Genomic DNA, 12,375 nt, shown 5'->3' with positions numbered 1-12,375 from the left:
GCTAGCGGCATCTTTGATTTTTAATGGGAATGATAACTAGGGTTGCCACCCATCCAGTAAAATACAGGTTTGTCCCGTATTTAAAGATAAAATTATGCGTCCCATATTGAATCAATATGGGGTGCGATTTGTCCCATATTTAAGCTGGTCAGATGGTGTCACGGTGAAATCGTTCCAGATTGCTAATTTAACATTGATATAAATTGGAAAATTTGCCTACGTTGGGCAAGGGACCGTCTAAAAAGTCCACACATTGTGCTAAAACGTGCTAATACTGTTGAGGTTGTGGCAAGGGACCGTCTAAAAAGTCCACAAATTGTGCTAAAACTGTGGTTCCCTATCTGTCACTCACTCGACGTTGTGTCGATGTAGTGACACTAGGGGTCACTCTTGAGAGCCCTAAAAACCTCTGATCTTTGAAAAAATGCCAATGGGAATTGCTGAGTGGAATTTGCATGCCACTCCCCCGGACATACGGGTATAAAAGGAGCTGGTATGCAACCACTCATTCAGATTTTCTCTTCGGAGCTGGGCGGTTCTATTCATTGAAGCTGAATTCATCCGTAAGTTCATTCACCTCATCTGCTGGATTTTACGGCCCATTTCAGTGGCTTCTCCCCCTCTGCACCCGTGGAGTGCATAGAACGCCCCTGGGCACTTCGACAGAATAACAAAAAGAGTATATTCTAAAAAGAGTATATTTTAATTCTAAAAGAGCAGCACACACGGAACGTCTATTTAAAGATGCCTTTCCGTTTGTGTGTTATTCCTGGTTGCGGTCATTATCTCTCCGCTTCTGATGGCCACGATCTCTGTCTTACGTGTCTGGGCGCTGCCCATGCGGAGACATTGTTCGTGGATGGGTCTTGTCCTCATTGCGAGAACATGACCATGGCAACGTTGCAGTCGCGGCTTGCATTCTTAAGAAAGCAAGCCACCCCAGCGGCTCCCCGCCTCGGTCCTTCTACCTACGGGTATGAGGCCATGCCGGTTAGCACTGGGGGCGATTTGGGGACCTCAGTGGGAGCACCTCCGCCGGGTAAACCCCCATGGACCTCCCATTCCCCAGCATGCTCGCTTGCCCTGGTCGGGCTCTCGGATGAGACCGCCGGCTCGTCTCACGGTAAGTTCGACCTCTTATTCGGAGCCCGGAGCATCGGAGAGCGGGATCATCCACTCTGACGCGGATGCCTCGGCTGGGCTCCCTCCTTCATGTGTGGTCACCTAGTCTCTGACAATATCGTGGGGGGCACCTTTTACTGCCCGATCCCAATCATTCAGTCTCCTAAGCAACCAAATTGGCCCGGTTGCTAGGGAGGGTAGAGTCACATGGGGTAACCTCCTCGTGGTCGTGATTATTGGTTCTCGATCTCAATGGGGCACATGGTAAGTTGTGCGTGGATCACGGAGAGTAGCATGAGCCTCCCATGCTGTGAGTCTCCGCAGTGTCATGCACAGTGATCCACATAATAAGATGCGTGGATTGACTGTCTCAGAAGCAGAGGCAACTGAGACTTGTCCTCCGCCACCCGGATTGAGGTGAGTAACCGTGCCACCACAAGGACCTACTAAGTAGTGGGAATTGGGTATTCCAAATTGGGAGATAAGGGGATAAAATTAATTTAAAAAAAGAATTAAAAAAACAGATGGCGCTAGTGTGAATAAGGTCTATTACTTTGCCTTGCAGAAAGTGTTTAAATTATTCTAGTGGGTCTCTGATGGTTAAATGAAGTTAAATTGATGGAAGAAGATACAGTATAAAGGGCTCTCCTAAAGCCTCATTAAAGCAGAGAGCATTTCAAACCCAGTGGTTTTCTGCAATTGGGTGACTACTGTAGAAGAGTGCCATCAGACTGTCACCTTCTGTCCTTTTCATCTACAGGACGAGATGAAGTTATGGGTCAGTGTGAAGTCCCGAAGGATCCTCGGTACCCGGATTGCGGCAGTAAAGTGGATGTGAGTTGACACAGAGATTTTTCAAAAACTCTCATACTCCTTTAATTTTCTCCTTTTTTCTTTCACGGTTGCCTTAGAGGAAAATAGATTGGTGAAAGCAAACAGCAGCACACGACAAATGGATTTTTGGTGGGGTGTTCAGATTGATTGATGATGTGGTTGCTTTAGATGATGTATTTTTGTTGTTGTTTATTCTAGCATACTTCATTACCATTTCAGAAAATAAGAAGTTCCTGGACTTGGGTACTTCAACGAAACTTGTTTAGCTCTTGAGCCAAGTAAAATAGTATAAAACAGCCATAAGTAATTATATCTATATCTTATATATAAGACTATATCTTTATATATACACTGGCAGCCAAATGTTTGGAATAATGTACAGATTTTGCTCTTTTGGAAAGAAATTGGTACTTTTATTCATCAAATTGGCATTCAACTGATCGTAATGTATAGTTGGACATTAATAACGTGAAAAATCACTATTACAATTTGAAAAAAAAAAAAATACTTCAAAGAGTTCTTATAAAAATAAATAAATAATAAAAAAAAAAATCCTTCACGTGCAGCAATGACAACTTTGCAGATCCTTGGTATTCTAGCTGTCAGTTTGTCCAGATACTCAGGTGACATTTCACCCCACACTTCCTGTAGCACATAGATGTGGCTGTTTTGTTGGGCACTTCTCATGCACCTTACAGTCTAGCTGATCCCATAAAATCTCAATGGGGTTAAGATCCAAAACACTCTTTTCCGATTATCTGTTGTCCAATGTATGTGTTTCTTTGTCCACTCTAACCTTTTCTTTTTATTTTCTGTTTCAAAAGTGGCTTTTTCTTTGCAATTCTTCCCATAAGGCCTGCACCCCTAAGTCTTCTCTTTACTGTTGCACATGAAACTGGTGTTGAGCGGGTAGAATTCAAAGATGCTGTCAGCTGAGGACATGTGAGGCATCTATTTCTCAAACTAGAGACTCTGATGTACTATCCTTTTGTTTAGTTGTGCATCTGGGCCTTCCACATCTCTTTCTGTCATTGTTAAAGCTAGTTGTCCTTTGTCTTTTAAGACTATAGTGTACACCTTGTATGAAATCTTCCGTTTTTTTAGCAATTTCAAGCATTGTATAGCCTTCATTCCTCAAAACAATGATTGACTGATGAGTTTCTAGAGAAAGCTGTTTGTTTTTTGCCATTTTTGACTTAATATTGACCTTAAGACATGCCAGTCTATTGCATATTGTGGCAACTCAAAAACAAACACAAAGACAATGTTAATCTTCATTTAACGAACAAAATAACTTTCAGCTGTGTTTGATAAAATGGCAAGTGATTTTCTAGTACCAAATCAGCAATTTAGAATGATTACTCAAGGATAAGGTGTTGGAGTGATGGCTGCTGGAAATGGGGCCTGTCTAGATTTGATAAACAATTACTTTTTTCAAATAGTGATGGTGCTGTTTTTTACATCAGTAATGTCCTAACTATATTTTGTATACCAACTATACATTACGATCAGTTTAATGCCACTTTGGTGAATTAAAGTACCAATTTCCTTCCGAAACAGCAAAATCTGTACATTATTCCAAACTTTTGGCTGCCAGTGTATATATTTCTCCATATTTACTGTATGTATTTGCTCTAATATGGCTTAAAAGGGCATTGTTTGCTAGTAGATTCAAGGAATATTTTTCACAGTTTTTCAATAAATGAACACAAGGAATAAAGATTTTTAATCATTTTAGTTTCTATGCACTAATATTTTATTATTTTATTATTAATATTTACTGTAACTAATAGATATCATGTATAAATGTAAATAATACATTTCATACGTGAGAAATGCCACACATATATGTTTATTTTTATTTTTTTTTTTTTTTTTTTTTTTTTTTTTTTTTTTGAGTATCAATGCAAATTAACTGTTAAATCAGTGTTTTGAACCCTTTTATTGAAATGGGCGGCTTGCTCCCATATTCGGGAGTCGAAAGACAAAGATCGCAAAACTATTGTGAATATTCTCTATAATGCCCAGCCCTACTATATAACTATGGCCACAATTGTGATGGCTGTGGTGATTTGGGATGGAGTTAACTCTTAGAATTGTGCACTCTATTCACTGAGTCACTCTGAGGTGCATTTCCCATACAACGATGTAACTCACTTCTTAACCACCATAGTATGATGCATCGTTGGAGAAATTAACTAGCTTGTCACTATGTCGCACATCCATCGTTCATACCACGTTGGTTCAACAAAAAAGAGCTGTCGTTAATGACATTATGCAGGTGGTGGAGTAATAACTTCTGTGAATATTAAATCACAAAAGCTCATTTACACATAAACCAGAAAGCCATTTAATGCGAGAAAGCTGCTGAAGACAGGAAAGCTGCGTGGACTGTTTAATGTGACCAATACTCATTGCACTAGTGGGGTTTCCTGCTTCTTCCGACTTCAGTGTTCCCCCAATGCACTTGAGCACATACGCACAAGCGCACTCTTCTAAAACATATAAATGGCACTTTTGCGTTAACATTAACACATGAAATCCGTGTTCTCCAACAGAAACCATTTGTGATAAAGTGCTTTCTTTTAACAGCATTTAATCCCTTAAATGGCTGAATTCGCATTTATTACATTTCAGAATGCTGCTTTCTGCAAAACTTTAGAAAAACATTTTTCTTAAATGCATGAAAACGTGGTCAAAATGTTAACAGAATGAAATATATATATGGAGTGAAAGATATAGAAGCCTCGGTGATGTCAAATGATGTCCACACAGCAAACTAACAAGAAACTGTGCTTCTAGCCACAGGTAAAGAGCTGTAGTTCCAACCACACAACTTTGCGATGCTGTTTGCGAATGTTCGTTACTACTTAAACTACGGTTTTGGAAAAGGCCAAATCATTGTTGATTTGATTGAACCAAATCTATGTTGAAAACGATGGAACTTGCGACCATAGTTAGCTAACAATACTTTTGGGAAACGCACCCTGATCAGGATTGGTTTGCTCAGACAAGGTACCATCCATCATCCATGCACAGTGACTGTTTTATGCATGACAGTTAAACATTTATTCAGCCCTCCCATTCCAAATGCATCTTGAAACCAGACAAATCAAACCAGTCTGTGCCAGTAAAGTACCAACATTTGGGTAAATAAACCCCTGCAAACCATCAGGGTATAAAAACACCCATAGATTATCATCCTCTCATAGAGGTTTTCACTGGTATTAAACTGAAGCCTTAACTCAGCCCATAAATGAGACATGTGAAATTGGCTATGCTTGGAACTAGCTTGCTACTTTCTGAAACTGCATGGTATATTGTTTCCTGTCCACTTTTTTTAAAAATAGTGGTGAAACAGTAGACATAATTCCACAATAAAAGTCCCAAACAGTGGTATGCTATGTTGTTGTTATATGATTTCATCACATTGCATGCTGGCTTTAATTTATCATCTTGAAAATTAAAAACAGGTACTGTGCATTTGCAATTACATTTTGTGTAAAAACTCATTGCAGTGTGATGATTAATGAATAATGAGTCATGAGTTAGAGATTCATTCATCATCCTCAAAATGGAAGGTCAAGTTGAACGCATTGCATTGTGGCATATACAGTATTCCACACAGTATTCTCTGTTGTATACAGAATATTTTGATAAATGTAGTAGGTTATCCAGGTATAACATGCAGAAAGAAAGTTTTCGTACTGTGTACAGTATCATAGACTGCCAAAATAGTTAGATTAGCATTGTAGTATGCTAACCCAAACATAGCAATTGTTTGCATTTCAAATATATTTTAACAGAAAAAAGTTAAAGGGATAGTTCACCCAAAAATTAAAATTCTCTCATGATTTACTCACTCTCCTGGCATCCCAGATGTGTATGTATGTCTTTCTTCTGCTCAACACAAATAAAGATTTTTAGAAGAATGTTTCAGCTCTGTAGGTCCACACAATGTAAGTGAATGGGTGCCAAAATTTGAAGCTCCCAAATCTACATAAAGGCAGCATAAAAGTAATCCATATGACTCCAGTGTTTAAATCCATGTGTTCAAACACAATATGATAGGTGTGGGTGACAAACAGATTAATATTTAAGTAATTTTTTATCAAAAATTCTCTTCGCTGCCCAGTAGGGGCCGATATGCACGAAGAATGTAAATCACCAAAAACAGAAGGAGAAGTGAAGGAAAAATTACTTAAATATTGGTCTGTTTCTCACCCATACCTATCATATTGCTTCAGGAGATATGGATTTAACCACCAGAGTCGTCTGGAGTTTACTTTTATGTTGCCCTTATGTGGATTTTGGAGCTTCAAAATTGTGGCACCCATTCACTTGCATTGTGAGGACCTACAGAGCTGAAGTCTAAATATCTTCATTTTTGTTCAGCACATGAAAGAAAGTCATACACATCTGGGATGGCACGAGGGTGAGTAAATGATGAGAAAATTTTCATTTTTGGGTGAACTAACCCTTCAAGTGTTACTCATTTCTTACTCTTCAAGTGGATGAGGGCCAGATGGACATCAGATCCTTGCTATGCCTTTTATGGAGTGGACGGCTCAGAGTGCTCTTTCCTCATCTACCTTAGTGAGGTGGAGTGGTTCTGCCCCACGCTGGCTTGGAGGAACCAAAGCAGCTACCCCACAATCCGCAGCCTGCCAAAGAGACAGGTGAGTGACTGAAACAGTCCATAATATTTACAATACAGAATTCACAAATCATAAATTTCTATGGCTCTTTATAGAACCTAGTGAGATTCCTGTGTAGTCAGAGTTTTAAAGGTGAAGTGTGTAACTTTTTTTTATATCAAAATATGTTCTAATATCCCAGTTTATTTTTCATTGACAACTGTAAGTAAGCCATTCGTGGGTTTACCTCCCCCAAAAGTATAAACACTGAGCCTGCCAGGCACTATCAAAAGGTTGATGTATATATTTTGAGCAGCTCGCTCAGCTCTACCCATTCCTTTCTAGCTCAAACTATAGAATGAGTTTGGGACATGGCTACTTGTAGTAAACTCTTCAAGTGGGAGAATATGAATGTCCATGTCAGACATGTTACAGAGAAAATGAAACTTCACTAAAATTCGAAGACTAGTTAAAGACAAATAGACAGAGAAAGTCATGGTTACTTTCATAACCTCCGTTCCCTGATGGGTGGAATGAGACTTTGTGTCGATGTAGTGACACTAGGGGTCACTCTTGGGAGCCCCAAACACCTCTGCTTTTTTGAAAAAAGGCCAATGAGAATTGGCGAGTGGAATTTTCATGCCACTCCCCCAGACATACGGGTATAAAAGGAGCTGGTATGCAACCACTCATTCAGGTTTTGTGCTGAGGAGCCGAGACCAGGTCCCAGCCATTTCAGCGGGTAGTTCAGCATTGTGGCAAGAAGGACACAACGTCTCGTTCCCTCCATTAGGGAATGGAGGTTATGAAAGTAACCAGGACGTTCCCTATCTGTCACTCACTCTACGTTGTGTCGATGTAGTGACACTAGGGGTCCCTATACAAAATGCATTGCGTGAACTGGTGGTGTGTGACAGGCAGACCGCTGTGCGCCTCGTAGCCAGTGCACTAGGCCGTCACGTAACCTCCCCCAATGCTCTTATGAGTGTCGAACGGTCCATCAGGAACAAGTCGACTGCCCAACTATAGGGAAAGGCTAGCCCAGCCGAGGCCTCTTTCCCTCTCTTTTCTCCCCAAAAAGAGTGGAATTTGTTAACTGACTGGGAGCCATAAGTGTCTGCATCAGGGGGTGTCCCTCCCAATGGGAAGACACCGCAGAGACCACACCCCACCCAAAAAGAGGGGGAGGGGGGTATTTTGAGTGGAATACGTCACATGGTCTTACCGAGTCTTGTCGAAAGTATGTCATGTGGAGAGGTCCCATGGTAGGTCCTACCCGAAGGGGGAGGTGTTTCTACAGAGTATGGCGACCGAAGGCAGTGGGGCCTCTGCTCAAGGAAGATGCAGTTTGCCGACAGGGAAACGATTTTGTGGAATATTTCACATGGGGTCACCTTCGGGGAACCAGCACACATGGAGCACCTACCACAGTACAGGGTACTGGGCCAGTGTTTCTCTGCAAACTCAATTGCCAGAGGGCTAAGAAGGAAAGTCATCCAGGGATCACAGTCTGTGAACACGACTGGGAGTCAAGAGCACATGTCTTCACCTCAAGGGAGGGGAAAGGCGTTATGCGCAAGTGGTACACCTGGCCAGCTGTCCCGGAACTTACCTGCTTGTGCCTGCCAATACACGGGACGAAACCGGCTCAACCCGGAGATTGTAGAACCTTGCAAAGGTGTTGGGTGTTGCCCAGCCCGCTGCTCTGCAGATGTCTGCCAAAGAGGCGCCACTGGCCAGGGCCCAGGAGGCCGCCACACTCCTGGAAGAGTGGGCTTGTAACCCCGCAGGGGATGGTGCATCAATGCTGCGTCAATGACCCAGTGGGCGATCCTCTGTTTGGAGACAGTGCTTCCTTTCCGCTGTCCACCAAAGCAGACAAAGAGCTGCTCGGATCTTCTAAGGCTCTGCATGCAATCCAAATAGATGTGTAAAGTGCGCACCGGACACAGCAACGCCAAGTCTGGGTCTGCCTCCTCCTGGGGAAGTGCTTGCAGGTTCACCACCTGATCCCTAAAAGGGGTCGTGGGAACCTTGGGCAAATAGCCCGGTCGGGGTCTCAGGATCACATGAGAGTAACCTGGACCGAAATCCAGGCATGATTCGCTGACAGAGAACGCCTGCAGGTCCCCTACCCTTTTGATGGAAGTGAGTGCAGTCAGGAGGGCAGTCTTCAAAGAGAGTGCCTTAAGCTGAACTGACTCCAAGGGCTCAAAGGGAGCTCCCTGTATACCCCGAAGGACTACAGAGAGGTCCTATGAGGGGACGAGGCATGTTCTGGAGGGATTCAACCTCCTAGTGCCTCTCAGGAACCTGATGATCAAGTCGTGTTTCCCCAAGTACTTACCATCTACTGCATCATGATTAGCCGAAATAGCGGCTACATACACCTTCAAGGTGGAGCCGCCCCTCTAGCCTCTCCTGCAGGAAGGAAAGCACCGATCTGACAGCGCATCTCTGGGGGTCTTCGCATCGGGAAGAATACCACTTAGTGAAAAGACGCCACTTCAAGGCATACAGGCGCCTCGTAGAGGGAGCCCTAGCCTGAGTGATTGTTTCTACCACCTGCCGCAAGGAGCGTTAGATCCGAGAACCACATCTGGGTGGGCCAGTAGGTTGCTACTACGACAACCTGCTCCTCGTCCTCCCTGACCTTGCACAGGGTCTGTGCAAGTAGACTCACTGGGGGAAATGCATATTTGCGTAGTCCAGGGAACCAGCTGTATGCAAGCGCATCTATACCGAGGGGTGCCTTGGTCAGGGCGTACCAAAGCAGGCAGTGGGAGGATTCCCGGAAAGCAAACAGGTCTACCTGTGCTCGACCGAATCAACTCCAAATCAGCTTGACCACCTGAGGGTGGAGCCTCCACTCTCCCCTGAGGGTAACCTGACGTGACAGCACATCTGCTGTGATGTTGAGGTCACCCGGGATGTGAGTGGCTTGTAGCGACTTGAGGTGCTGCTGACTCCAGAGGAGTAGACGGTGGGCGAGTTGTGACATGCAACGGGAGCGTAGACCGCCTTGACGGATAATGTATGCTACCATCGCTGTGTTGTCCGTCCGAACCAACAGGTGCTTGCCCTGGATCAACGGCCGGAACCTCCGCAGGGTGAGCAGTACTGCCAACAACTCTAGGCAGTTGATGTGCCAACGCAGCCGCGGGCCAGTCCAGGAGCCGGCGGCTGTGTGCCCATTGCATACGGCGCCCTATCCCATCTTGGAGGTGTCTGTTGTAACCACGACATGCCTGGAGACCTGCTCTAGGGGAACCCCTTCCTGTAGAAATGCAAGGTCGGTCCAAGGGCTGAAGAGGCGGCGACAGATCAGCATGATAGTCACGCGATGTGTCCCACAGCGCCATGCCCATCTCAGGACTCGAGTCTGAAGCCAGTGCTGAAGCGGTCTCATATGCATCAACCCGAGTGGTGTGGCCACCGCTGAGGATGTCATATGCCCCAGGAGCCTCTGAAAAAGTTTCAGTGGAACCGCTGTCCTCCGTCTGAACACCTTCAGACAGTTCAGCACCGACTGCGTGCTCTCGTTCGTGAGGTGCGCTGTCATCGAGACTGAGTCCAACTCCAAACCAAGAAAAGAGATGCTCTGAACCAGGGAGAGCTTGCTCTTCCCAGCTGACCCAAAGCCCCAGTCGGCTGAGGTGCTGGAGCACGAGGTCCCTGTGTGCATACAGCAACTCTCGAGAGTGAGCTAGCATTAGCCAGTCATCGAGATAGTTGAGGATGCGGATGCCCACTTCCTTTAGCGGGGCAAGGGCTACCTTCGTGAAGATGTGAGGGTCAAGGACAGGCCAAAGGGGAGGACCTTGTACTGGTACGCCTGGCCTTCGTAGGCAAAAAGGGTCTGTGTTGAGGTAAGACCAAGACGTGGTAGTACGCATCCTTCAGGTCTACCGCCGTGGACCAATCTTGATGCCGGACACTCGTTAGAGTGCGTTTTTGCATCAGCATCTTGGACGGGAGTCTGTGCAAAGCCCGGTTCAGTACTCGCAGGTCCAGGATTGGTCGTAACTCACCGCCTTGCTTCGGTACAATGAAGTAAGGGCTTTAGAACCCTTTCTTCATCTCGGCGGGAGGGACAGGCTCTATCGCGCCCTTGCACAGAAGGGTAGCGATCTCTGCATGCAAGGTAGCGGCATTCTCACCCTTCACCAAGGTGAAGGGGACGCCGCTGAACCTGGGCAGGCACCTGGCGAATTGAATTGCATAGCTGAGTCAGACGGTCCGGGTCAGCCATCGCGATGGGTTGGAAAGCGCGAGCCATGCACCCAAACTCCGGGCTTCCTTCCTCGGGTTCTTAGCAGCCAGCCGCAAGACGGGTGGCATCTGCTTCCTGCGGAGGGCTCCACGCCGGAGCCGGGCCATGGGGGCGGGCTGCAGCGCAGCTGGTGTTGTTGCTGCAGTAGGACGCCCTTGGCGATGAGCAGACAGGGTGCATGGTCTTAAGCTGCGCCGGGGCAGGATATGTATGTAAGGCCTCTGTCTGCTTCTTCACTGCCGAGAACTGCTGGGCAAAGTCCTCGATGGCGTCACCAAACAGGCCAACCTGGGAAATGGGGGCGTCAAGGAACCGTGCCTTGTCTGCCTCTCCCATCTTGACCAAGTTGAGCCAAAGGTGGCACTCCTGGACCACCAGGGTGGACATCGCCTGTCTGAGAGACCACGCCGTGACCTTCATCACCCGGAGAGCGAGGTCGGTCGCCGAGCGCAGTTCCTGCATCAATCCCGGGTCAGAACTACCCTCATGCAGTTCTTTTAGCACCTTGGCTTGGTGTACTTGCAGGAAAGCCATGACGTGCAGGGTGGAGGCGGCTTATCCAGCGGCACCGCAGGCTACAGTCGTCAGGGATGACATAAACCTAAAGGCCCTGGATGGGAGCTTCGGGTGCCCGTGCAAGGTGGTGGTGCTCTGCGGACACAAGTGCACTACGAGCGCCTTATCCACCTGGGGGGATCACTGAATAACCCCTGGCCGCTCCACCATCAAGGGTAGTGAGAGCGGAGGAGCTGAAAGACCAGGGGCAATAAAAGGTGCCTCCCACGATCTTGTCAGCTCCTCATGCACTTCTGGGAAGAAAGGAACGGGGGCGGGGCATGGCCGTGGGTGGCGCCCCGAGCCCAAGAACCAATCGTCGAGCCGCGAGGGTTCAGGGGAGAGAGGAGGGTTCCACTCTAGCTCAACGCTCGTGGCCGCCTGGGAAAGCATGTCCATCATTTCCACGTCAGCGTGAGACTGGGTGACCATTCCCGAAGGAGGAAGCCCAGCCGAAGCCTCTGCATCAGAATGTATGTGCCCGCTCTCCGATGCTGCGCTCGATAACTCGTCGTCTTCCGGAGCTCCGAATGATAAGTTGAGCTCGTGCTGAGACGAGCCGGCGGTCTGCGAGCATGCCGGGAAATGGGAGATCCGTGGGGGGATACCCGGCGGAAGTGGTCCCATTGATGTCCCCAAATCGCCCCCAGTGCTAACCGACGTGGTCTCAAATCCGTAGGTAGAAGGACCGGTGCAGGGAGTTGCTGGGGTGGCTTGCTTTCGTAACCGCAACGTTGGCATGGTCATGTTCTTGCAATGAGGACATGACTCATCCACGAATTATGTCTTTGCATGGGCAGTGCCCAGACACGTATGACAGCAATCGTGGCTGTCAGAAGTGGAGAGATAATGGCCGCAACCAGGAATAACACACAAACGGAAAGGCATCTTTAAAAAGATGTTCCATGTGTGCCACTCTTTTTGTGAATGAAAATATACTCTTTCAGAATATAC

The 12,375-nt window shown here is 46.3% G+C and overlaps 1 protein-coding gene across 1 annotated transcript in view; it reads left to right on the top strand.

Moving 5' to 3' along the window:
- The window catches only part of LOC127450325 (alpha-1,6-mannosylglycoprotein 6-beta-N-acetylglucosaminyltransferase B-like), a 292,577-nt gene that overhangs the window by 96,408 nt on the left and 183,794 nt on the right, over window positions 1-12,375 (top strand). Inside the window, exons 5-6 of the mRNA XM_051714336.1 lie at window positions 1,883-1,956; window positions 6,468-6,635. Coding sequence (XP_051570296.1) covers window positions 1,883-1,956; window positions 6,468-6,635 — 242 coding nt within the window. The remainder of the gene's footprint in view (window positions 1-1,882; window positions 1,957-6,467; window positions 6,636-12,375) is intronic.

This window comes from Myxocyprinus asiaticus, chromosome 13, assembly GCF_019703515.2.
Source record: "Myxocyprinus asiaticus isolate MX2 ecotype Aquarium Trade chromosome 13, UBuf_Myxa_2, whole genome shotgun sequence".
Lineage (NCBI taxonomy): Eukaryota > Metazoa > Chordata > Actinopteri > Cypriniformes > Catostomidae > Myxocyprinus > Myxocyprinus asiaticus.
The sequence above is the reverse complement of the archived record's forward strand: the minus strand, read 5'-3'. Positions and strand labels throughout refer to the sequence as shown.